The 23774-nt window shown below is 41.0% G+C and overlaps 1 protein-coding gene across 9 annotated transcripts in view; it reads left to right on the top strand.

Annotated features, from left to right (window-relative positions):
- MEIS2 (Meis homeobox 2) overlaps positions 1–23774 on the top strand; it is a 208580-nt gene that overhangs the window by 44798 nt on the left and 140008 nt on the right. For all 9 annotated transcript variants that reach the window (XM_059181115.1, XM_059181113.1, XM_059181116.1 and 6 more), the window contains one exon: positions 18659–18804. In XM_059181115.1, coding sequence (XP_059037098.1) covers positions 18659–18804 — 146 coding nt within the window. The remainder of the gene's footprint in view (positions 1–18658; positions 18805–23774) is intronic.

The following is a 23774-nucleotide window of genomic DNA, read 5'->3' as shown; positions in this document are numbered from 1 at the left end:
CAGGGGTAGCTGTCACGGGAAGCAGTGTCTTGTGGTGTTTTAAGGGCGTGGGTGTGAGCTCTGTCTCTACCCTTATTACTCCTATGACCCCAGGCAAACTGTTCAACCTCTAAGCCTTAGTTTCTTCATATGTAAGAGGCAAATCCACCCTGAGAGGATGGGGAGAATTAAATGAGGTCATAAGTGTGAAGTGCTTAGCAGACTGAAAGAGAGTACGTGCTCAATAAATCCTGTGTTTTATTAATGTTGCTGTTGTTATTATAGGAAACACTGAGTGAAAATTTCTTCACCATCTATATATAGAATATATTCTAATCATTTCTCAATGCTATCTACTATTGTTGAAGCTTGAAATTAGAATGGAGAAGAATAGTTCCTTTTTCTGAATAGTACAAACAAACTTTTGGTCACATCCCTATTTAAAAGCACAGCAAAGTCTCCCATCTCCTAATTGCTGGTAAGTTTTAGTGCGTAGTGACTTCATTGGCCTCTCATGCTAGGGCTTCCAGTGCTAGAATTTATCTTCACATTATCTACTAATCTACTTGATATGAGAAGAGAAAATAAGTGAATGGATTTGTAAGAGTGAGGCAAAGCATTATTGCTAAAAAAAAAACAAAGAGAAAAATGGGAAAAACAAAAAAAAAACTGGATTATGACTGATAGTAACGTTGGGAATATTGGTTTATGAAATTGCCATTTTGGTAGGTTAAAAATGACCAAAATATTGGCAATTTCAGATGGTTCAACCTAATATTCACAGAGTGTAAGTAATGGGAAGTGTTTCAGGGAAGGCAAGAAATTAGCATAATTGTTAACCATACTTGATTTATCTGTGAAATGGGAGTGAGAGTATATACCCCTTGTATTTTGTTGTGGTGATCAAAAGTTAGAAGAAATTATTTGAAAGCTGAAACATCACAATGTAAATATAAGTTACTTTTATCCAAGACCACACATTTCTAAGTCTAAGACTCAACCACTAGTAGGTATTTTTATAAAAAACATTTTGTGGTTGATGCATAAAGGATGTCAGCTTCACTTTCTACCAGAATAATACATTAACTATAGAAAAACTAGGTACTTTAGCAGGAGCTGTATAGATATAAGATAGATTTTCAAAATGAAATAATCCTATAAGTTATATAATTCTTTTCGTATTTCTGGTCATTTAAATAATACAGCACTTTGGGGAATTTCTGATTTGCTTTAGAAACTTTGACTCTTCACACAAAGTAAGACTCGGGATATAAATAGTTGAGGAAGTCATTACCAATTTTAGTAGATCTGCATGAGGTAAATCGGACAGTTACCATTTAGCTGTGCTAAGACCCTCTGTTAGGAATAGTACAATTATGAAATGAAGTTGGTCACCTCTTCAGCGATTACTGACTGGTGATAGAAATTGTGTTGTACTGGGTCAGCAGTGAATTCCTCACTCAAATGGTGTCGAGTCAGCTGGTTTTTAATTTGTTATCTTCTCAAGAGTGCATTCACCGACTTTATCACTGAGAAGAATGACTCCCTAGCCTAGTGTGATCAAGATCCGGAAATTCGCTGCATCAGCATATTAAGGTTGGACTGCGATTTGATTGGTGGCTCTGAGATCTGATCTTACAGCAAAGATGTCAGTTCTCTCATAGGCTGGCTTGCACAGGTACACGAATAAACCTACTGAGAGAGCAAACCCTTTCCTTTTCCTCCTGGGAAATGGTTGAACAACTTTTCCTCTTAAACAATGACCTTTACTGCTCTCTTTTATCAGTTAAAATAATAAAGTTCACATTTGCTCCTCGAGTTGAGTTGTCTGTCTTTATGACAGAGCACGGGGGTGTGTGGTGACAAGCTAATAGTTATGTGGCCTTCAGCTTCCTGTCTTTCTAGAGTTAGATGATGCCAATCAGGTGTGGTAATATTGCCCATGTAGTGGCAACTGGGGCCTTTTGCTTTGTGTCATTTTGAAGTATGAGTTCTGGAAGACTGAGGGAGAAATTATTTTTCTTGAGCAAATGTGTTTTTCAGCCAGTGGTGACTCTACTTTCATGTGAACAAGTCATTAAAAAGATGAAAGAAGGAAGGAAAAAGTAAGAATGAGACAAAACTAACTCTTATTGATTCTCTGATATGAGCCAAATATCACAAATCCCAAAATTCAGATAAGTCACTTGGCCATGGGCCGGCGTTAGTAAGTACCACTTATCCAAGGGCCAAGCCATAAGATACTGTTTTCTCCCACATTCTTCATTCATTCATTCATTCATTCATTTTATCTTTTTTTTTTTTTTAAGATTTTATTTATTTATTTGACAGAGAGAAATCACAAGTAGAAGGAGAGGCAGGCAGAGAGAGAGAGGGAAGCAGGCTCCCTGCTGAGCAGAGAGCCCAATGCGGGACTCGATCCCAGGACCCTGAGATCATGACCTGAGCCGAAGGCAGCGGCTTAACCCACTGAGCCACCCAGGCATCCCCATTCATTCATTTTAAAGTTTATTTAAGTCATCTCTGTACCCAACATGGGGCTCAAACCCCCAACCCCCAGATCAAGAGCCACATACTCCTCTGAGCCAGCCAGGTGCCCCCTCCCCTGCGACAGTCTACTTTTTAAAAAGATGACTTCCACTGCATATGGGAATCAGAGGCTATGAAAGTGTAGTCCATAGATTTGAGCTGACAATTCAGCTCTGTTACTGACATGTAACTTGAGTAACCTGTCTGGCATCACTTTCAGAGAATATTAAATAATAATCAAAATACCAAACATTGAACTGTCCTGTGGATGAAATGATACCCGTTGTATCTGGTACATACTAGGTGCTTCCCAGATATTAGTTCCCATCTCTAATTATAGGAGGGATGCAGGGATTATCTGAAGGCGTGGGGCTGTCTGTCAGGGGTTGGTATTAATTCTGTATTTCCCATTCTTTTTTTGTGTGTGTGTGGCAAATCTTTTAAAATTAATTTTTAAAAATTTTTAATAAATATATAATGTATTATTAGCTCCAGGGGTACAGGTCTGTGAATCGCCAGGTTTACACACTTCAAAGCACTCACACCCTCCCCAATGTCCATAACCCCAGCACCCTCCCATTCATTTTTAATCTCAGTGGTGCATCAGAGTTTCATGTGCGTTGTCCCATTTTCCTCTGAGGTTGACTGAGATCTCCAACATGAGACTTTCTTACAATGAGGAGGAATGAGTTAATACAGAATTCCCCAAAAGAGGTTTTAAAAATAGCTTATTAAGAATTATTTCTATTACCTTTTAGATTATTACTGGTACTTTTTTTTTTCAAGTTGAGTAGTTCTTTAACAGTATTTCCCATAATGAGATTGGCCAATGGAGAAAAAATATTTTTGAATAAAATCTATAAAGTGCATTCTGACCATCCACTTTAGATGTTCATGAAGTTAAAAAAAATAGTATACATCTACAGGTTTACAAATACCATGTTGAGCTTTCCTCAGCAGCATCTTTCAAATGTTGCTCTAAATTGTTTCATCCTTTCAGAATCTTATTGCATTAACTGGGAGGATCCCCACTCCTACTTCTCTGCTGCGCTTTCCACTAATATCTGTTCTATGCCAAATAACAGGTTTATGGCCTGTTTTAGATTTAACTATAATCTGCCTACCATTACTTTTATCAACTTTATTGAAGTGTAATTTTCATATAAAAATTTCACCCCTTTAAAGTATACAATTTAACAAGTTTTGACACTTGTGTGCACTGAGACCAGCTCTTGTTAAAATCAAGATACTCCATTTCCATCACCACTGAAACTTCACTTGTACTCATTTTTCGTCCATCCCTCCCTGTGTACCTGTCCTCAGGCAACCACTGATCTGCTTTCAGTCTATTAGTTTGCATTTTCTAGAATTTAATACATTTGGAATCAAACAGTATGTGGTTTTTTTGTTTGGATTCTTCTGTTTAGTTTAATGACTTGTAATGTGGTTAACATGTTGCATATGTCAGTAGTTTGTTCTTTTTTATGCTGAGTAGTACTTCAGTGTGTGGATATACCACATTTTGTTTGCCCTTTCTTTCTTTCTTTTTTTTTTTTTTTTAAGATTCTACCTATTTATTTGGCAGAGAGAGAACACAAGTAGGTAGAGAGGCAGGCAGAGAGAGAGAGGAGGAAGCAGTCTCCCTGCCGAGCAGAGAGCCTGATGTGGGACTTGATCCCAGGACCCTGAGATCATAACCTGAGCCAAAGACAGAGGCTTAACCCACTGAGCCACCCAGGTGTCCTTTGTTTATCCTTTCTTATTAGTTCATTAGTTGATGCTCCTTTGATAGATAAGGTATCTGTGTGATGGCTATGACATCTGTGTGAGGCTAGATGTCATGTATAAAGTTTCTAAGTTTGTGAGTAAGAGTAAAGCTCATAGTACAAGATAGGGAGTTAATAAATAATAACTATTATTGATTATTTCACTTAATTTTCACAACCTGTGGATCATGTGTAATTCTACCTGTTTCACTGATGAGGAAACTGAGGTTCAGAAAGTTAATCTCTTGACCAAGGTTGCACTCAACCAGTAAGAAATTAGACCTGGAAATTCAGTACAAGATCTGTGTGTTCTTATGCCACAACTCATGCTTCTTTCATCATATTACTATTTTTCCCCAAGGATATGTGCCTCTGTAGTTATACAGGGAAGAGTAGAAGGACAGAGTAGAGAGACAAGGAATGTGTCAGAAGTGAGCTTTCAGTGTATAGGCAAAATAGCATGGCTGCCCAAAGAAACAGAATAAAGTCAAAAATTTAGAAAAGGAAAGGTGAACTAGGCATGTATGGTACTTTTCCAAACATAGGTTACTTCTTTTGTTGTCTGTTTCAATAAAGTTGCTTCTTCCAGGCAATATTTCTTATAAGGTAGTGAAATTTATGAAACATCGGGGCACGTGGCTGGCTCAGTCTGTAGAGCATGTGATCTCAGGGTCATGAATTTGAGCTTCATGTTGGGTTCAGAGATTACTTAAAAACAACAAGAAGAGGAAATTAAATTTTTTTAAAAAATTTATGAAACATCAACTTTATGGGCAGTTTCCAACTCTTAGAGACCAACATTCTAGAAGTTTCTGTTTCCAACTTTTAGATGTAGACCTACAAAGAATACCGCATATTCTGAAGAATTGGAATGGCATCCATTGATTCATTTGGTAAAGGGTTAGGCGCATACCATACTCCAAACATTATACAAAGTTCTAAGAATGATATGAAAAAACTAAAAGATATGGTTCCTGACTTGAAGAAGCTTATGCAGAAGAAATATAAGAGTGGGGTGTGTGTGTGAGTAAGTCTTCTGGAGTTATTCTGGTAGTTAAAGTAAACCTTGAAAGATGTAAATAATTTAGACTAGGGTTCTGCTATAATGCAATGGAATTGAGAGTAGAGAAGGGTTAATTTCAGGATTAGAATCAATCTAGTTTCCATTAAAGCTTATCTTTGCAATGTAAACAGTATAAAATTCACCCCAAGTGTTTTTGAGTACATACATTTGTCCATATGCAAGGCGCTGAGATGATATTAGCAAGCAGCCTTGAATTCACATTGTTTTAGAATGCCTAAAACACTTGGTGCACTTGGTTAAGCATCCAACTCTTGATTTTGGCTCAGGTCACGATCTTAGGGTCACAGGATCAAGTCTGACCTCTGGCTCTGCGCTCAGCGTGAAGTCTGCTTAGATTCTCTCTCCCCTTCTCTCCCTCTTACTCTGCGCTTTTTCCCCTTCCCTGTGCTTTCTCTAAAATAAATAAATAGATGGATAAATAAATCTAAAAAGAAAAAAAGAAAACATATTGTTTTAAAGCAATTCAGAAAGGGTTATGGATACCTTCAAAACTCTTGTTACTAGGATTTTATTTTTCTTCTGGCATGCTTTTTTTTTTAGAAGGAGGACAAAATGTGTTCTTTCTAAAAAATATAATAGCTTTGGGGTGCCTGGGTGGCTCAGTGGGTTGAACCTCTGCCTTCGGCTCTGGTCATGATCTCAGGGTTCTGGGATCAATCCCCACATTGGGCTCCTTGCTCAGCGGGGAGCCTGATTCCTCCTCTCTCTCTGCCTGCCTCTCTGCCTACTTGTGATCTCTAAAGTGTACAATTTGATTTTTTAGTATATTCCTAGAGTAGTTCAGCCATCACTGTGACCAATTGTAGAACACTTTCATCACCTCTAAAGAAACCCCGTACTCAGTCGCAGTTGTTCTCCATTCAAAGTACACTTTAAAGGTCCCTGTGTCTGTAGTTCTTTAATATGTAAGCTATGTAAAAAATATTTTAGATTATTTTTATTGAGCAGTCATATTATCTGTTTCCCTTAGGGCTTTTACATCTTGTTATAGATCTTTGCATTACATTACAAAAAGATACCTGCTTCTTCTCAAATCATAGATGCAGATTTATTTAAAACAGTCAAAATAAGTGGAAATACTTAAATGCACAGTAGCTAATACTTCCTACGTGCTAATAACTTAGTTTATAAGCTTCTTAAGCAAAAACCAAAGTTATATTAGGAGCTGTTATGTGAAAATAGTCTTTGAATAAGTACAAAATAACATTTTTCAATAATTAACAAATATTCTCCAATTCTGATGTGTGACTGGTTTAAGAAGAATTTCCCTAAAACCAGTTATCATGGGTAATACTATTCTTTTGTCTGTACATAGCTGTGATTAGCTTCCTAAAATTATCCCAAAGGGAGTGTTGGTGATACCTGAATCTAGTTGTCTTACAGAGTGTTAGTTTTATTATTGCTGTTGTTATCATAAAGATGCCTATCTTTTCTCTTAAGATTAAAGAATTTCTTTTTTTTTTTTTTTTTTTTTTTTTTTTTTTTTTTTTTTTTTTTTAAAGATTTATTTATTTATTTGACAGAGAGAGAGAGAGAGATCACAAGTAGGCAGAGAGGCAGGCAGAGAGAGATGAAGGGAAGCAGGCTCCCTGCTGAGCAGAGAGCCCGATGTGGGACTCGATCCCAGGACCCTGAGATCATGACCTGAGCCGAAGGCAGCGGCTTAACCCACTGAGCCACCCAGGCGCCCAAAGAATTTCTTTTTGCATTAACAATGTCAGTTGCAAAGTTGCACTTTTACTAAATAGTCTATTGTTTTCGATTTACAACAATCAAGAAAGTGGGAGAAATAATCAGTCTTTTTGTTTTTGTTGTCGTATTTGAAAATCATTATCTGCTGTTATAAATTTATATGGAGATAGCATATTAAGAATTCAAACTGATCAAGTGTCTGACATTATAAAAACGTATTGTCCCTATTTTTGTTTTAGATAGCAAATAAGATAATAAGGTAAGAATCCTAAAAACTGAATGAAATAACTCTACCCCATAGAACTATGCTTTTCTGTTATTTCCCCCAACAAATTTTGTTACTGGTTTGGTACTTAAACGTTTCATCTTGTAATAAGGTATGCTAGGAGACAATTAGATATAAAATCCTATTGTTAATGATAAAAATGAGAATATTAGCAGCATATGTTGAAAATATAGGCTTGATGGAGTCAATACGTCCCTGGAAGCAGACTGAGTATATTGTAGTTTAGCGTAAAATGTTAAAAATGCATTTTATATAAGAAGCCTTAGTGGGAAATTCTTTTTGCAAATATAAAGGCCATATCTTTCCTTGAAAGACCTGTTGATTCAGAGATGTTAGCCAGCTATCTTTACTAAAACACTTTACAATGCTAAAAATAGTCCACTTCAGTTAAATATGGATATTTTAAAAAAGAAAATCCCAGTTAGGCTGCAACAGAAGGACATTTTGTGTGACAATATTTTGCATGATTAAAAATTTAAACAGAATAACAGCTATTTATATTTACAGTTACATGAGAGTAATTACTAAAGCAGACAAAATACTTAGAGCATAATTTAATAATGTTTTCCTCTAGCAAAGGTGCCAAAATAGTTATTTGCATAATTTTCACAATTTGTACTGAAACATAGCTAAGTGAAATTGGGAAGACATCTCTCCCCAACCACCCTTTTTCTTTTGTAGGAATTGTGGGAAAGGGACTCCTGTATCATAACAACTCATTTTTGTATCATTTCCCATAAAAATCATGACCCTTGTGTCAACCATGAGGTGAAAGAAATGTGTTCCATTCATACTTTCTCTCTTAGGGTCTTTCTTTCAGTGGCCAGCCTCAGCCCAACTTCAAGGCTCCTAATTATAACATTTACTGGTTCAAAGATTAACCTTCCGAGAGGGGCATTCTGGACTCTTGGTAACATGATCAGCTTGGTCTTCTCTTGGTCTCTCTCTTTCTGGTTCTTTGTGTAGCAGGAGGGAGATGATGGTATCTGGCGCATTCCTAGGATGACTTGAAGATAGCAGCCTTCTGTGTTTAGGGCTGAAAGATTGTGAACTCTGTTAGCTGAAATGCCACTCCGGGGAGGTGAACAGAACATTAAAAAAGCTTTAGCTGTAGGTAGTGTATAGTGCAAGTAGAGTCAAATTTGAGAGCTGGGACTTGAGTGGACATTTGTCCCTGCTTTCTACCTTAATAAAATCTGAGTGTTAACTGTGGAAAAGGGCATTTGAGAGATCACTAAAAATGAATCATTAGAGTGCCCAGAAGAGCTTTATTATGATGTACTGTGAATACCTTCAGAACTGACTCTACTTTTCTGTGTGCTTCTCAGGTAACTGAGTAAAAAAGTCCAATTCTTTTATGCTCTACCATGGAGATTAAGCCATCTGCTGAATTATAGTGGCCAAGGATTATACCTCTCTACTGGGTTCAGTCAGTATCCTTTGGAGAATTCTGTGGCAAGTGAGACTAAATGTCCTTTCTGGACATATTTTTTAAAAATTCTCAAGTGAAGTTCCATATCTCAAATGAGAGAAACCAACTTCAGTGAAGCATGGGCGAAGGGTACTGCAAGCTTCTGTTCACCCATGCTCTAAAGGATTAGAGGGTTCCAGTCAATAAACAAAGCCATTTTATGGCTCCTGACGGGTAAATCGAGGGGACTGATTTGGTCAAGGACCAGTATGAGGATGTTTCTGTTCAACAGTTAACAGGATTCAACATGATATGGAAAATACAGGCGTGCAAAACTATACTACGACACTCACGTTGCCAGCTCAAGCCTAAAACACAGCCACATTTACATATGTGTCCATCTGTCTGTTTTTACACTTTATTTTTCCAACCAGTGGGTGAAGTGGTTTTCATCCAAGCTGCAGTCTGAATTTTTTTTTCACCCACCACTTTGCATTATATCATATAGATGCATATTTTAAAGTGCACGTTATTTGTCTCTGGACACGCTTTCGCACAGCCTTGGCTGGGGTTTTTGGTTCCTGCTGGAAGGTGAGCCCATCTTCACAGGCCCCCACTTTGCAACTGCGGGCACCGGCCAGGTTGGCTGGGGATCACCCAGTTAGGGAGCCATGTGTTGCCTTCTTCTCCAGGTTGCAGAAATCCCCCATGGCCGGCCTGGGTGAAGAGGCTGGGGCCACAATGGGGTAGAGCCGGTGAGAATGGAAGTGCTTTAGGTCTCTTCAGTGGAGAGCCTGCGTAAATCCTGTGTAAATAGAGGGAGGATAACAAAGAAGGAGCCCCTGCAGCTCTGAGCATTTGGAGCCATTTGGGGCTGAATTTGCTAAATGCTGCTTATACCGCCTGAAAAGTTGAAGAGAAAGGAGGATAAAATCCCCTCTGTTTTTCCCTTTCTGCTCCTACCCCGGGGGGAGGGTGTTCAGGACCAGGGAAGCCTGAGGTAAGCCGATGAAGACTTGTTTTTTCAGTGCTCTTTTGAGTGTGAAAAAGGTGGCCTGGGTCACTGTCCTCTCTTTAATGTCGGAAACCCACACGGTTAGTAAATGTTGCATGTAAACGAAAGCATTTCATCTCTTCTGCTTCCCTCCATGCTAGTGGGCCATGAACTAGTCACTTGAAAAATCACAGAAAAATTTCACTTTAACGTGTCCAGACAGTTAAGCACAGCAGGAGAGTAAAAGAGATCAGTAATTAGCAGGTCTCACTGCTGGCCCCTCACCCCACCTCTGGCCCCTCACCCTCCCCACATTTCTGGGTCTTCAGCTTCCCCCTCCCCCAACCTGATCTGATGTGGAAAAAAAAAAATTGCATGTGCAAAAAGATTTACTTTGTGGATGGTTCTTGGAAAGCAAGTTTTGTAAGGCAGAGAACAGAACTAGGCAAAGGCAGCTGCTGCTGCTGCTGCTTCTTTTTTTCATCTCATTTGAAACCTTGATGCAGGTTTCTCAGTGGGATGTCCTAAACTTCTAGAAGGTACTCCCCAAAAAGAAATATCTTTTGACTCATAGTATCTAATATACATATATTTTGACCGTTAGTATATTTTTATTCCATTTTCAAAGTATTACATCCAGAGAGGGGAATAAAAAAACAAAGAAATGATGACAGAAAATGGGTTCCCAAGGTACTGTGTGTTACAGTTCCTTGACTACTTAATACTTCACTTTTAACTGTAATGTTCCAAGTCATCTGAGTAGCCTGGGCAACGGGCAGCCCACTGTCTCCCACTGCCTCTCTTCCCCTTTTAAATAAGGCAGGTTGGAAGTGGAGTACTGTTTTCACCAGCAGTATGTGACACATGTCTCACGCATGTAACGAGAATCTCTGATGAGGACCATACACATATGCAAACAGTAGTGGACATGAGACCATGATACCCAGTGCTTATAGAGCGGGGATAAGGGAGCGGGGGAGCCCAAGTCTTGGAGGCTACCAGAACAGGTTACCAGAGCTAAGGGGCCACCATCATGGACAGTTTCTTCAAAGCAGGTTATATTCAGATTGGGTCCCACTAATATGTCTAAGGGAATCTTGCTGCCAATTTGCCCATGCCACTAACACTAGAATGTTTACTATGGTGTCAAGGTTTGGGAATCAGAAATGACATAGCTCCTGCCTTGGGAAAGTTCACAGTCAAATAGGATAGAGAAATTAGTCAACAGATAAGTTGTAAAACAAAAGTAAATATGACAGAGGCTAGGGGAAACTGCTGAAGAAGTAGAAAGCAGAGTACCCCAACTCTGTTAATGAAAACTGGAGAAAGCTTTGCCAAGGGGTTTCCTTTTTTCACTGGGTTGTGGAGGTTGAATAGGAGTTTGCCTTGACAAAGAAGAATGGGAAGGAGAGGAATTAAAATGAAGGGAAAGGGCATTCCAGGCCAAGGGGAAAGGACTAAAGGCATGGAAACTTGAATGATTCCTTGGCTCAGAAAAGTCTTTAAAATTCCGCAAATGGGTCTATTTCAAAATCACATTTAATTTGACACTTACATCCACAGGGAACAATAATGAACCTATCTCTAGATAATGGATATATCTGTCCATGTAAAATAGGTACCTGCTTGTTTCTTGGTTCATACTTAGTTTTAAATGTGCTGTTGCCCGCTATCCCCTTGGAACATGGATGTAAATATATAAGACCTCACACTTAGGGTTTGTGTCTGGGGCAGTGAGGGCTTATCCAGTCTCTAGTTTGACTTTTCACATTCTCTTGTCCTCTGAGCAGGTTAAGGGAGAGGATAGAGGGTATGAGCCTGGGCTTTGAAGGATAGCGCATTCTGCCACTTCCTAACTATGTGACCTTTGACAAGTTACTTAATTTCTTTGAGTCTCTGTTTTCTTATCTGTAAAATGGAATTGGTAATAGTAGCTATTTCATTCATTTGGTGTGAGGATTGGAACATCGCAAAAGCCCACTGAATGTTACTTGTGATAATGAAGATAATGACAGTGACGGCAGTATTGATAAAGAAGAGGGGCCTGTATTCTAGAGATAGGGAAATGGTGCGGAAAAGGGACTACTATACTTAACATTAAATATAGACATCTGAAGTACTCTATAAATGTGTTTGTGTGTGGAGGCGGGGGGTGTAGCAGGCAAAAATATGCAGTTCATTCATGAATAAACTTGGACACTTGTGTATCAATTGGTGAGTGATTTGAAAAAGATACAATTTAATTTGTATGCATATAGGTTTGTGATCATGTACATAAATATCTACGTATTTGTCCATATACCTAATTCTTGGAAATAGACTAATGAGAAGATACATGTATGTGCATGTGTATGAAATTAGTGAATTTACATGGCACACAATGAAAATGAGAATGCATACAGTGAGTTTCTGTTTAGCAAAAAAGAGGAGGAGGAAAGCTATGTTCTCTCAGATGAGGTATCATTCTTTTTTACAACATATATTTTGTATGACTGTATTTAACTATTAAACCTGGTCCAAAACTTGGGGAAGTGGGAATCAAATAATGCACCACTGACTTACCCAAAAGAAGTACAAATGCCACCAACCAAAATACATGCTTATGTGTCCTCATATCAGATCAAGAGATCAATTTTAGATGACTGTTACTTGACGATGTACCAAATGTCACAGAAACCTTATTCTACCATTTAAAAAGTGACTTTGGGGCAGGGGGATATATGGCTTTGATCACAGTGCTATGAAGTGCTGAATAGGACTGCACAGTGCTCCCAAGGTCCTGACTATATGGACAGTGGGTGTGGCTTCTCAAGTATTTGTAGCATCTCTATGCTCTGACGGTCAGTCTGGTGTCTCCACTTGGATGACAATAAACCCGTTATAAAAAATCCCTAGCCTCAAAGCCTACTGCTATACTTCAGGTAACTAAAGCCCTTCAGGTGAAGGCTTTCTTTTGGGAAAAGCCGCACATTTCCTTTTGAAAGTTGACCCGTCTGGACCAGCTCTAGCTCAGCCCCAACTCCTCCACCGTAGATCTAATCTCTCCTCTGCACTTAGACCGTCACTTGTGAGACCTAAACGTTGCTTAGATCTGTCACTGATAACAGGGTTCCAATGAGGTAATGCTCTGAAAAGTGAAAGATAACCTACGATATTAATGTGAGCATCCCAGTGGACGGGACTTGAAGTTGCAAGGATTCTAGTTTATCCTTGACTACGCAGAACAGTGGACTCTTGAACAACAACCTAAACTCCTGGCCTCATTTTTCTCATTGGTAATTGTCGGGTTTGGTTTTGTTTCTCAAGGGCGGTGGAGAAGGTAGAAAGGTAGAAGAAGGTGGACCCTCTTGCCTGCTGCTTGGTATATCTGGTAGGGAAGGAAGGCCACATCCCCGTGATACTGGACTCATCATAGCACGTCGTCACTGTTTGTATCATTGGTTTATTCCAGGCCAAGAAATTGATCTCTAAAATACAGATAGATTTTTGGCTAAATGGAATAAGGCAATATGCCAATGAAAGGAAGTGATGGCCTTTTGCCTAGATAGTTTCTATGATCTAGATTTTCTGGACTGGAAATTTCTGCTTTAGAATTATCGGAGGATCCTCTCATAATGTGTCCGTATCCGTCCTTGATTCCCTGACCACATAGCTATGGGTATGGATTCTACCTACACCTGGATACCCAAGGTATCCCAGGATTTAGCTTCCTGTGACTAAACTCTCTCAGTAGTGTTTTTTTAGGTAGGTGTAGATTGGGGTTGCTTCCCAGAGCAGTGCCTTGCTCTGAGCATGGTATGCTTAGCTACAGAAAGTATGTGTGACTTCTCCAGAGCATGGGTGTAAATCTAGCCACAGATGCTCTCAAAATACTGTGGAGTCTCTCTCTCTCTCTCTCTCTCTCTCTCTCTCTTTTTTTTTTTTAAGATTTTACTTATTTATTTGAGAGCAAGAGAGTGAGAGAGGGAGGAGGATGCGAGGGAGAAGCAGACTCCCTGCTGAGCGGGGAACCTGACGGCAGGGCTCGATCCTGGGTCTCCGGGATCATGACCTGAGCTGAAGGCAGATGTTTAACCAGCTAAGCCACTAAGGCACCCCAGCACCTCAGAGTCTTAAAACAGGAGGAAGACCCAGAGATTAGATATAGGCCTTCAGATAGTAACCACCAGGGGTAGCCAGTTAAGGAGATCTTCTCTGTGCTCTAAAGCATTGCTTCTTAAACCTGCATGGTGGGATGCCTGGGTGGATCAGTCGGTTTAGTATCTGTCTTCAGCTCAGGTCATGATCCCAGAGTCCTGGAATTGAGTCCTGCATTGGACTCCCTGCTCAGCAGGGAGCCTATTTCTCCCTCTGCCTACTGCTCCCCCTGCTTGTACTCTGTCTGACAAATAAATAAACAAAATCTTAAAAAAAAAAAAAAAAAAAACCACAAAAAACCTGAGTGGTCATTAGAATCACTTGGAACACTTAGTACCATTCCAATGATTAGGCTCCACCCTGGAGATTCAAGGTCACTAGGTCTGGGACAGTCCAAGAATTTGCATTTCTCTTTCCTCATCAGCGCTAACGCTGCTGGTCCGCATTTTGAGAGCCAGTGTTCTAGAGCTTCTTTCTTTCTCTGTATCCTTCATCACCAGATGGCTAGGATGAAGCTCCATTGTGTTGGTCAGTATATGTGATGGAGAACACTGGGTTTCTTCTGCAGTGAATAAGCCCAGGGCTACCCTGCAATTCCTCACCACGACCACCGACGCTATGCATGGCAGTAGGATAGACTTGTGAATTCCTTACCTGTTCCAGAACTTGCATCTTCTTCCACATTGGAAGGTCATCTAGTTCAGTGGCTTCCAAAAACCAGTTTGAGAACCAGTGCTAGGCTGGTTGCTTACGCAAACCCAAGGAATGTGTTAAAAATATAAATTCCTTACCTCTGCTCTGGGGTATTTTGAGCCGATGAACCTGGGCTAATGTCCAGAGACCTGTGTTTTTCATGGTGTCCCCTGATGATTCAGTCCATTTCAGCGTTGTCTATCTACAGGCTTTGACTACTACTTTCCATGGTCACACACGGTACATTCCAGTAATACACAACTCTTGGGAGTATCTTTGCCCCAAATTTAGATTGTACCCTCAGAAAAAGGATGAGCAACCTTTTAGAAGGCGCATTCCACTATTTTTTTCTTTAGTTTTTCATCATCAGAGATGGCAATGCTGGTGGAATGGCCAGTGGTTCAGCCCCCACAAAAGGCCCTAATGGTCAGAGGGTTCTTCAGAGAAGCATCAATCCTGGTGTGTTTAGAAGTGACTGTGTGCACACAGGCAACCTGACCCCTGCGGCACTAAAATGAGTGAGATCGAGCCCATTTGGGATTCTCAGAAAGAGGGGAGGGCCCTTGCATAAGCTCCTGGATGAGTTCAGTCATTCCCTCACCCAACATAGAATTACTGGGTATCTGCTCCAGGTCAGATACAGAGGTGTGCTCTCAGGATAAAAAGGGAAGCAAAAAACAGTTCTTGCCCTCAGGAGTCCACACTTTTGAATCTTAACTTCACATGCTGAGACGTATGCTATTATGTTATCCTGCTTTCGGCACAAGCATCTGTGCTGATACACATGCACACACACACATGCACACACATACACACAAACCTCTTCAGCACAGAAACACGTTTGGCACAGGTGCCAGCGGTTGCCAACCATCTTACATGCACACAGCCTTAAAACAAGAAAACAATGTCCATTTTAAGAGCCACTAACTCCATCATCCTCTGCACAATTTTATTGTAGGTTGCAGATTACACAGTTTCCTTTCACAATTTTTCTTTATGTTACTGTTATTTCTCCATCATGGAGCTGGTTCATCGTCCACTGGAATTAAAAAAAAAAAAAACCAATGGCATTTATTGTGTTATTTGGAGAGGAAAACTCCTCGCTTTAAGGAAATATAGATACTAATATTAATTTAAAAATCTAATGTCTAATATCTACTTACTATAAAAAAGGGCACATTTTTCTCTACAATCATCTGTGACACTGGATCTGAATTCAAATATTTTACACTTTCATAGAATGGACTGCTTTATATTAAAATTCATGTAATGCTCCTACTGTCACCAGTTTAAGTCAGTCATCAAAGGACACTCCATCTAGCTGTATATATAGATATATATATATATTTTTTTCTTGAGCTAAATAGTTTGAAGGTGTTACCAGCCCTCTTTGCTTTTAAGCATGAGAAGGTGCACTGTGGAAATACAGTGTCTCATTTTTAAGGTCATTGATTGGGTGAAAAAGGCAAATGCCTTCTTCTTCTTTTTTTCTTTTCTTTTGGTTGAACTTCCCCCAATTAAGCAATTAACCTTTTAAAATAAGTATATTCAAAAATCTATCAAAAAGAGCTAAATGAGATTTTAACAAAATCCTGACAATTTCAGCTTAAACATATACACAGAAACCATATGTGCTTCGGAAGAAATATATACACACAGGCATTGTTTACAGTGTGTGTTTTTATATTTGGAAGACACTGAAGGAAGAGCCATTCCATACATACATTATCTGCAGTGTACATCCAGATAGCCCACATAGATTTTACATTAAGAGACAAAGATATCTTTATCCGTGGTGGGTAGACAGACAGACTGACCGACTTCAAACTTGGACTTGCAGTGTGGATTTTTTTTTCTTCCTCTTCTCCGGGTACTGCTTTTCAAAATTGCCTCGGGCTACAGAACAGCACCTCAGATCCCCAAGGCCCACTGCCTGGCTCCTAATAGCCACTCTCCATCTGTGTCACATGAACAGCTGATGAGATCGCTCCAGTGTCTGTATTTTGGAGAGTACATTCACCCAGGTTAAAATGCTAGGGTTGCCAGGGAGCAGTCAGAAGCCATTAGTGCGGGTGAGAATTTGCCTTGCAGCAGTTCCTTGGCATGGTGGAAAGCGTGTACGCGTGTCCCTGCTCGAGCTTGTGTGTGTGAGTGTGTGTGTGGGTGTGTGTCTCCTTGTGCAAGGATCCCTCGTGTACATGGGTGTATAGGGAGGCTAGACGGATGAAGACAGCCTAGGAGAGCCTGTACTGAAAAGTCAAATGCCTTTTGTTTCCCTGTACTCTGATTAGTTCTTTGACGATTTGGGGTCCCTTTGACTCACTCTCTTTCTCTCTCTCTCTTTTTTTTTTTTTTTTATCATAACAGACGGCAAAGAAAAAGAGAACAGCAACTTCGGGGTCATGCTCTAGTGTTTGGGCAGATGGAAGGGAGCTGCTTTGCCTTGGGGCAGGGTGGCTGTAATGAAGTGGCCTGTCAGTCTGTAAATAGTGGGGGTCATCTCTTCCATGTGATGGAGGGTATCACATTGCAGTGAAAATGGAAATGTCAATAAAATTAATCTGCCAGCTCTTTGCTGTGGCTTTTCTGCTTCTCTGGTCAAAGAAGGTTGAGGGTTTTTTGGTGAGAAAGGAAGAGAACAGGTATTGGGGAGCCCACGGAGTCGACACCGAAGTTGCAAGGTGAGGGGCCCAGTGGGCAGGCCGTCTCAGGGTAGCCCCGACCAAGAGCAGGAAGCAGGTCTGGGAATGAGCTGGTGGCTCTCCAGCATTCCCCCGGAAGCTGCAGAGCGTCTAGCTCAGGCTACATTGAGCACAGAGTTTATTGTTTTAGGCTTTCTTGGACAAGGTTTTTACTTAGCATGGGATTTATGGCATTTACTGCTAATGAATGTCTATTCTTAAATTACAAAAACCCCCATCTCAGCGCAATTCCCAGATGTCCTTCCAGGACCCCGGCTTCTTAAACACCAGCAGGGAGCATAAACTCTCCACTTCTCTGTTTTCCTCTTTCGTGTGGCTCCAGGCTAATGATGTGCAAGGAAAACACAGCCATCTATAAAGCCCCAGTGCTGTCCCCGTATTCTTCATTTATTTTGCATTTGATTATGCCACAAGTCGGATCTTGTTTCTTTCCTTTTTTAAAAGTTATTAGTTCAAATATTAATGTAGGGATATGGCATATATTGCTGCCCTTGATTGATGCCTTCCCAAAAACAGGAAGACGTGCTCGTATGAATTTTAAGAAAGTAGGGGTCCTGCAATGCCTTGCCAGAAGAGTTTTTCAGATACATAATTTAGATGCCCTCCAGGCAGGCTTTCAAGGCATTTTTGCTGGAGGGCAAGAAAAAATAACTATGACTGTTAAAAGTAAATGATTTTTGCTAATGTACAATTAATGCCAGAGAAAGACACAGAAGACGAAGATGTTGATAGAAACTTCTGATTAAGTGAGCACCCTACCTTCATGTACCTCTTTTTTTTTTCCTTTTTTTAATGATAATGATCACGATCAGTGGTGCAGAGAGCTAAAAGTTTTCCTGTCATGCAAATGTTGAGTGCAGGGTCATCGGAGGAGTGTGTGAACGTGCGTGCTTCGGAGGTGACAGTCCTAGGAGGGGCTGAGCAGGCAGTGTGTTATGTGCAATGAACAGTGACACAGTTACTGTCACCTATGCAGGCTGCCTAGAATATATAGACTACAGAACATTTAACTTGATTACCCTACAGTATGTGTTCACTATGGGGATGGGGACGCATTTTCACCGAATGGGTTTTCTGATGGCGGTTTTCCCACATTGGATTCCGTAATTGACAAAGAGCTACTGCCCTGTGTCAAGCACACAATTATAATGGAATTAATGATATGGGCGAGTGTGAGACACACAAAATTAACATTTGAAGAGGGCTGGTTTAATTTTGTCTTTTACATATTTGTGTCTCCAATTATACTTTAATGAAAGAGAATATACCCGCTTAATGGATTTCTCTCAACAAGCTTAGCTGAGCTCGTCAGCTGCACATTGTCGTTGGCCCCCTTTCTGTGTTGTCTCTAATGTATTTTCCTTTTTTTTTTTTTTCCCGACCAGGGGATGGTTTAGACAACAGTGTAGCTTCACCTGGCACAGGTGATGACGACGACCCAGACAAGGACAAAAAACGCCAGAAGAAAAGAGGCATTTTCCCCAAAGTAGCAACAAATATCATGAGAGCATGGCTCTTCCAGCATCTCACAGTAAGTCAAGATGAAAGAGAAAGTTTTGCTTTGCCTGCTGCTAGCATAGGACACAGGTTGATAACCGATTTAAAAAAATAGTAATAAGTGACTGTTCTCCCTTTCTCGAAATCTGATGACCAGTGGAGCAGTTAAGGTTTTGCCAACTGTCACTACCCACCCTCTAGAAAGGAGGACGTTTTCGTTTTAAGAGGCCAGGAATGTACCTTATTCAAAACTGGTCTAGGGCCCTACACGGCATGTATAAGTCAATTTGTTATTTATGCTAAAAGGTATGAGAATGACTTCAGATAACACCCCTGTGACCAAGGGAAATGGCTGGAAGGAGCTCATGAGTCTGTAAACGCTGCTGATTATACTCTTAACTAAAGCCATCTCCTTCAGGAGGGCAAAAAATAGGGGGTGGGGGGGCAGCACCTTGCCCCATGCGTGTCCAAGCTCATAGCATCAGGTTCAGCTGTACTTGCGGGAACCACGTGCAAACACGGCCCGTGTTTCTGGGACACACACAGAAGGGTTCTAGGTGCTCTAGCACCTTCGTCTGTAAGGTGGAGATTAGATTCTTCTTCAGCTGTTCAAGTCCATTTTCTTATAAGCTCACCCTGTTCCCTTCTGGGGAAAGATCAACTCTGCCACATTTTAAAGTAACAATGTATCTTTACCCTCTTGTTTGTATTTGGTTTTATGTGTCCGTGGTTGACTCTAAGGCTCTGGTGACAGGGGAAAAAAAAAAAAAAATCACAGTATATTCTCATAGAGGAACCAGGCACTCCTATTTCCCTGTTCGTCTGGAAATTCTGGGAAAACGGTGAAGGTGTCAGAGGTGGTTGCTTGCTATGATATTGTTTTCAGGCCATTCTCTTTAGGCTAATGCTTAAAAATAGAGTAGCCCACTGAAAGCTGAAGGTCTTCTTTGATTATCCAACTTGTGTGTTGCCACGCTGAATGACATTAGTTACAGTGTCATGGGTCCAGGACAAGGTTCCAGTTTTATTTATGGTGGTGGCCGCCGCTCTGCTCTTGCCGCCGAGCTACAAAGGGCAAAGGGTGGAGTGGTGGCGGGGAGGGTGGAGTGATAAATTCACATTCCTAAATCGGCCATTTTGATGTAAGGACATTAGTAGCAAACTAAGGTGTATCGATCTGGCCTGTGGTGTCAGGATTAGCTGGGAGAACCAACGAGGCTGCCCTGGTGGTGGTTATTCTTGCCTCGCAGCTATGGCCATTTCAAAGGTCAGGGCCCTGCACTGACTCGGCTCAGAGGAATTAGACAGAACATGCGGTCTCTGGGCTGATTACTTAACCAAAGACAAAATAATGAGTCCTAAGCAAATACTGACTAATTGAAAGGGCTGTAAATCCATTACATATTGGTCAGGGATAATCAGGAGTATTTAATCACTTTTATCTATTCAGGAGCACTGAAGCTGCAACAGCAAAGCCTTGAACCTTGCCATGTGGCTATTATTCTCATCATTATCAAAATTACTTCACAGCTGTTCTTTGCTACATCACCTCAGCTGGAGATTTACTAACCTGTAAAATGTTTTTAATTTGGAAGTCGAGTGAGTGTGAGGGGAGGGGCTTCTCTTTTTTTTTTTTTTTTTTTTTTTTTTTACGGAAGGTTCGTTTGGTTAGAGTAGCAAGTTAGAGAGGCAGGGTAGGGGCACAGGGATGGCAGGCACCCAGCTCGCTCCCCGCCAGCTCACCTGTTTGGCTTCCTCCCTCTGTCTTCCTTCATGCTCAGCCCTTCTCGGCCAAAGGAAGAGGCTTCAACGGTGGCTTTCCAAGCACACGTCTCCATGCATTTGCAGTTCCTCAGTAAGCAAAGTCAACATCCCAGAACAGCCCAACCTGAGAGAATCAGCTGCTCTGTTTACAAATGAGGAAACTGAGACCCAGGAAGGGAAGTGATTAACTCAAGGTCAAGCTGCCACCAGGACCCAACCCTTCCCCGTGCCCCGCACTGTGCTTTTTCCACCCCATTACAGTCACTTTGCTACAACCCTTATCCCCGTTAAGGGTAGTATATAAATCTCACACAGCCTCTGCCACCAGTATGCTCAGCGTCAAGGGGGGATATAGGGAGAGGCCAAGTGCCGTTTTCTGTATCTGTTTTTAAAGCTTCCTGCTCCCCCCGTCTCTCAGAGCAGAAAAGACTTTGCACCTTTCCCTTCAAGCTGACCCTGTCCTTCACCAGCCATATTCTGGGCTTTGAGTCTCCAATGTTAGGGTCCGGAGCCCTTGCTAGACGTCCTACCTTGTCCTTTCAGTACCTTATCCCCCACCTGCTTGCCCTAGGCTCACCCCACTGTGCACTGTGGCCACTGGTGAAAAATGGTGGGTGGCCAGTGATGCTGGGCACCTCTTCTGGCTTTGCCGAGCAGGGGGCTACAAACCCACCATAGCACCGTCCCCCCCCCACACACACACCCACCCCCTCCAACCATGAGAGTCCTTTCATCTGGTTAAAGGAACTCAAGACTTGGTGCAGAATTCCATGGCCAGCTGAAAAATTTCATTAATGCCTGCCCTTGGAGCAGGGAAGAAGAATCAGAAAACCTCAGCCAGCCAGTCGGGAAACGGGGAAGGCCTTCTGAAGTCAGCACGCCCCTGTGCCAGCTGCCCCTCAGTTAAGCCCATTAAGTTCTCTGGACCGTCCGTTGTCCCGTTTTTCAAACGAGAGGGACACCACGCAGGGTCTCCACACTGCGGGGTCCTTTCCCGCATCCACAGCGCTGGGTTCGCCTCGGGATCACGTAGCCAGAGCCCCGTTCTGTCCCAGCCCCTGGTCATCCTTGCCTCCCAGTCCCCCTTGCTTTTTCACTCGCTGCTGCGTGCTTTATTTTTCCCTCCCCATGACCTTCTTTCAAAGCTGCCCCTTTCATTACTTCTCCCACTGGCTTTGTCTCCCAGTCTTTCCCTCTGCTCCCCTCCCTTGCCCTTTCTGCACCTTCCGTGTATCATAAGGAAATTCTCCTGGGCTTTCTCTTTGAAAAAATTTTCCCTCTTCATCTAGATTTCACCCCAACTGCAGAGAAGAGGTTCAGTCACTTTGATGAGGATGGTCCTGTAAAACTTTTCCTTTCCAGTCTTTAATGAGCCGAAAGATTTACTCAGCTATAATTCCGAGCTCAGAAACCAAGAATAGAGACCCCTCACTAGCGACATGTTAATTTAGACTTTCCTTACGTGCACTAACAGGCATGAGGAAGTCCTTGGAAATAGAGATGCCCACTATATTTTTCTGTCACTTAATTAATTTCAACTTTCAAAGTGAAATGTTGGCTCTAGCTCACTGAAAATAGATGTAGTCTAAATTATTATTTCATGTAAATTTCCTCACAAGCACATGATTCAATGTGCATTCCTCCATTCTTAGTCTCTTTAACATTATTTCAAACTGGTTTGTTCCCTTTTGTGCAGTATGACCTGTTCTTGTATTACAATAATCCCCGATGTACCCTTTTTTCTTTCTTTTTTTTTAAAAAGAAGCTAATTGAATTATCTCATTATTTTAATTTGTTAAGCAAATGTATTTTGCATCTCAGGATGTGTTCTTAAAGAAGGGGGCTGCTAAGGCTTTGCCCCCTGAATGGGCCATTGGCCCATTTTGACATTCATGCATTCATTAACTAGCAGAACATAAAAGAACTCTGGTTGTATTTTTTTTTCCAAACACCCAACCAGCATGGAGCAACTTTTTCCAATAAGCCACAGGGGTCTCTCTACATATGTTCTCAACTGCAAGCTATTGTCACCTATTCTGAATACCTCAAAAGGCCTAGAGAAAAAAGAAGCCCACCTCAACAAAGGCCAACTGTAGCAATTGTTAAGTCTTAGTCTCAATATGACAAAAATCATTAACCTTCAGTTTTCTTGGAAGAACAAGTTCCACTACAACTGTAACAGTTAAAACCATCTCAAATTCCTGCACACCACCAGTTTTAGGGAAAAAGGTAATACTCTTGCAGCTGATTGATTATATTGAAGGAGATATTTAAACTAAACCCAAAGTAGCATTTATACAAAACAAACTAATAGACGAATTCGGGAATTTCCGTATTCAGAGTTAAACACTTCGAATTTAAATTTAATCTGAGGCTAGATAATTCATTTCTGGTTTCTAACTACCAATTTCCAAAGCATCTTTTAAAAGTTCCCTTTAAAAACCTCATAATAACTTAAAAAATAAATCCGTATCTATCTATCCATCTATCTCTAAATTGTGTATATATTTAGAAATTCATCTCCTGGAAATGTTCTATATACAATTACCTCCCCCCCCTTCTACTGGTTGATGGCCCTCCCTAGCTCTCAGACTAAGAAATCTAGTGAAGATTGAAGAAAGAATCTGTTGGAAATGTATGTGCTTTTGCTGGAACGTACCCAATGGCAAAAGAACTTAGGGAAATCCTAGGGAAGTATATTCCTTTCACTAACACATGGAGATTATGGTATCATAAAAGTAAGCCTGCCATTACAACTGTTTTTATTTGACTTCAAAGATAGTTAAAGAAAGAAACAGCAAGAAATAATACTGGGGCTAACGGTTTATTCATAACCGTGAAACACTCCTCCACGCCAAGAAGCCCTTAGTGTGTTCAATTAGGCTCTCAGGCACCTCCACTTGCCACCTTCGAGAGCTTTCTAGTTGTGCTGCAAAGAATGTATTTGGTCATGGAATGAAAACAGGAAGTGACATAAACAAAGACACCCCTTGCTTGTACCAGTCTCTAACTAAAGGTTTTCTTATTTGAAAACACGGGCCTAAAGCTTGCACGTAGGGGATGTGGGACTTCCTTCAAAGATGTGCATGCAGAATCAGAAGCAAATTTACTTTAAAGCGATGTTATATCCTATAGCGTTCTTGAAACCACAGGTTCTAAAAACTGTATCCTTTGTTGCTGGCAAAATGCTTTGTCCTGCTCTAGACCTCTATGCTGGGGGAGAGCGATGAAGCCTGACAT

This window comes from Mustela lutreola, chromosome 7 (assembly GCF_030435805.1).
Source record: "Mustela lutreola isolate mMusLut2 chromosome 7, mMusLut2.pri, whole genome shotgun sequence".
Taxonomy (NCBI): domain Eukaryota; kingdom Metazoa; phylum Chordata; class Mammalia; order Carnivora; family Mustelidae; genus Mustela; species Mustela lutreola.
The sequence above is the reverse complement of the archived record's forward strand: the minus strand, read 5'-3'. Positions and strand labels throughout refer to the sequence as shown.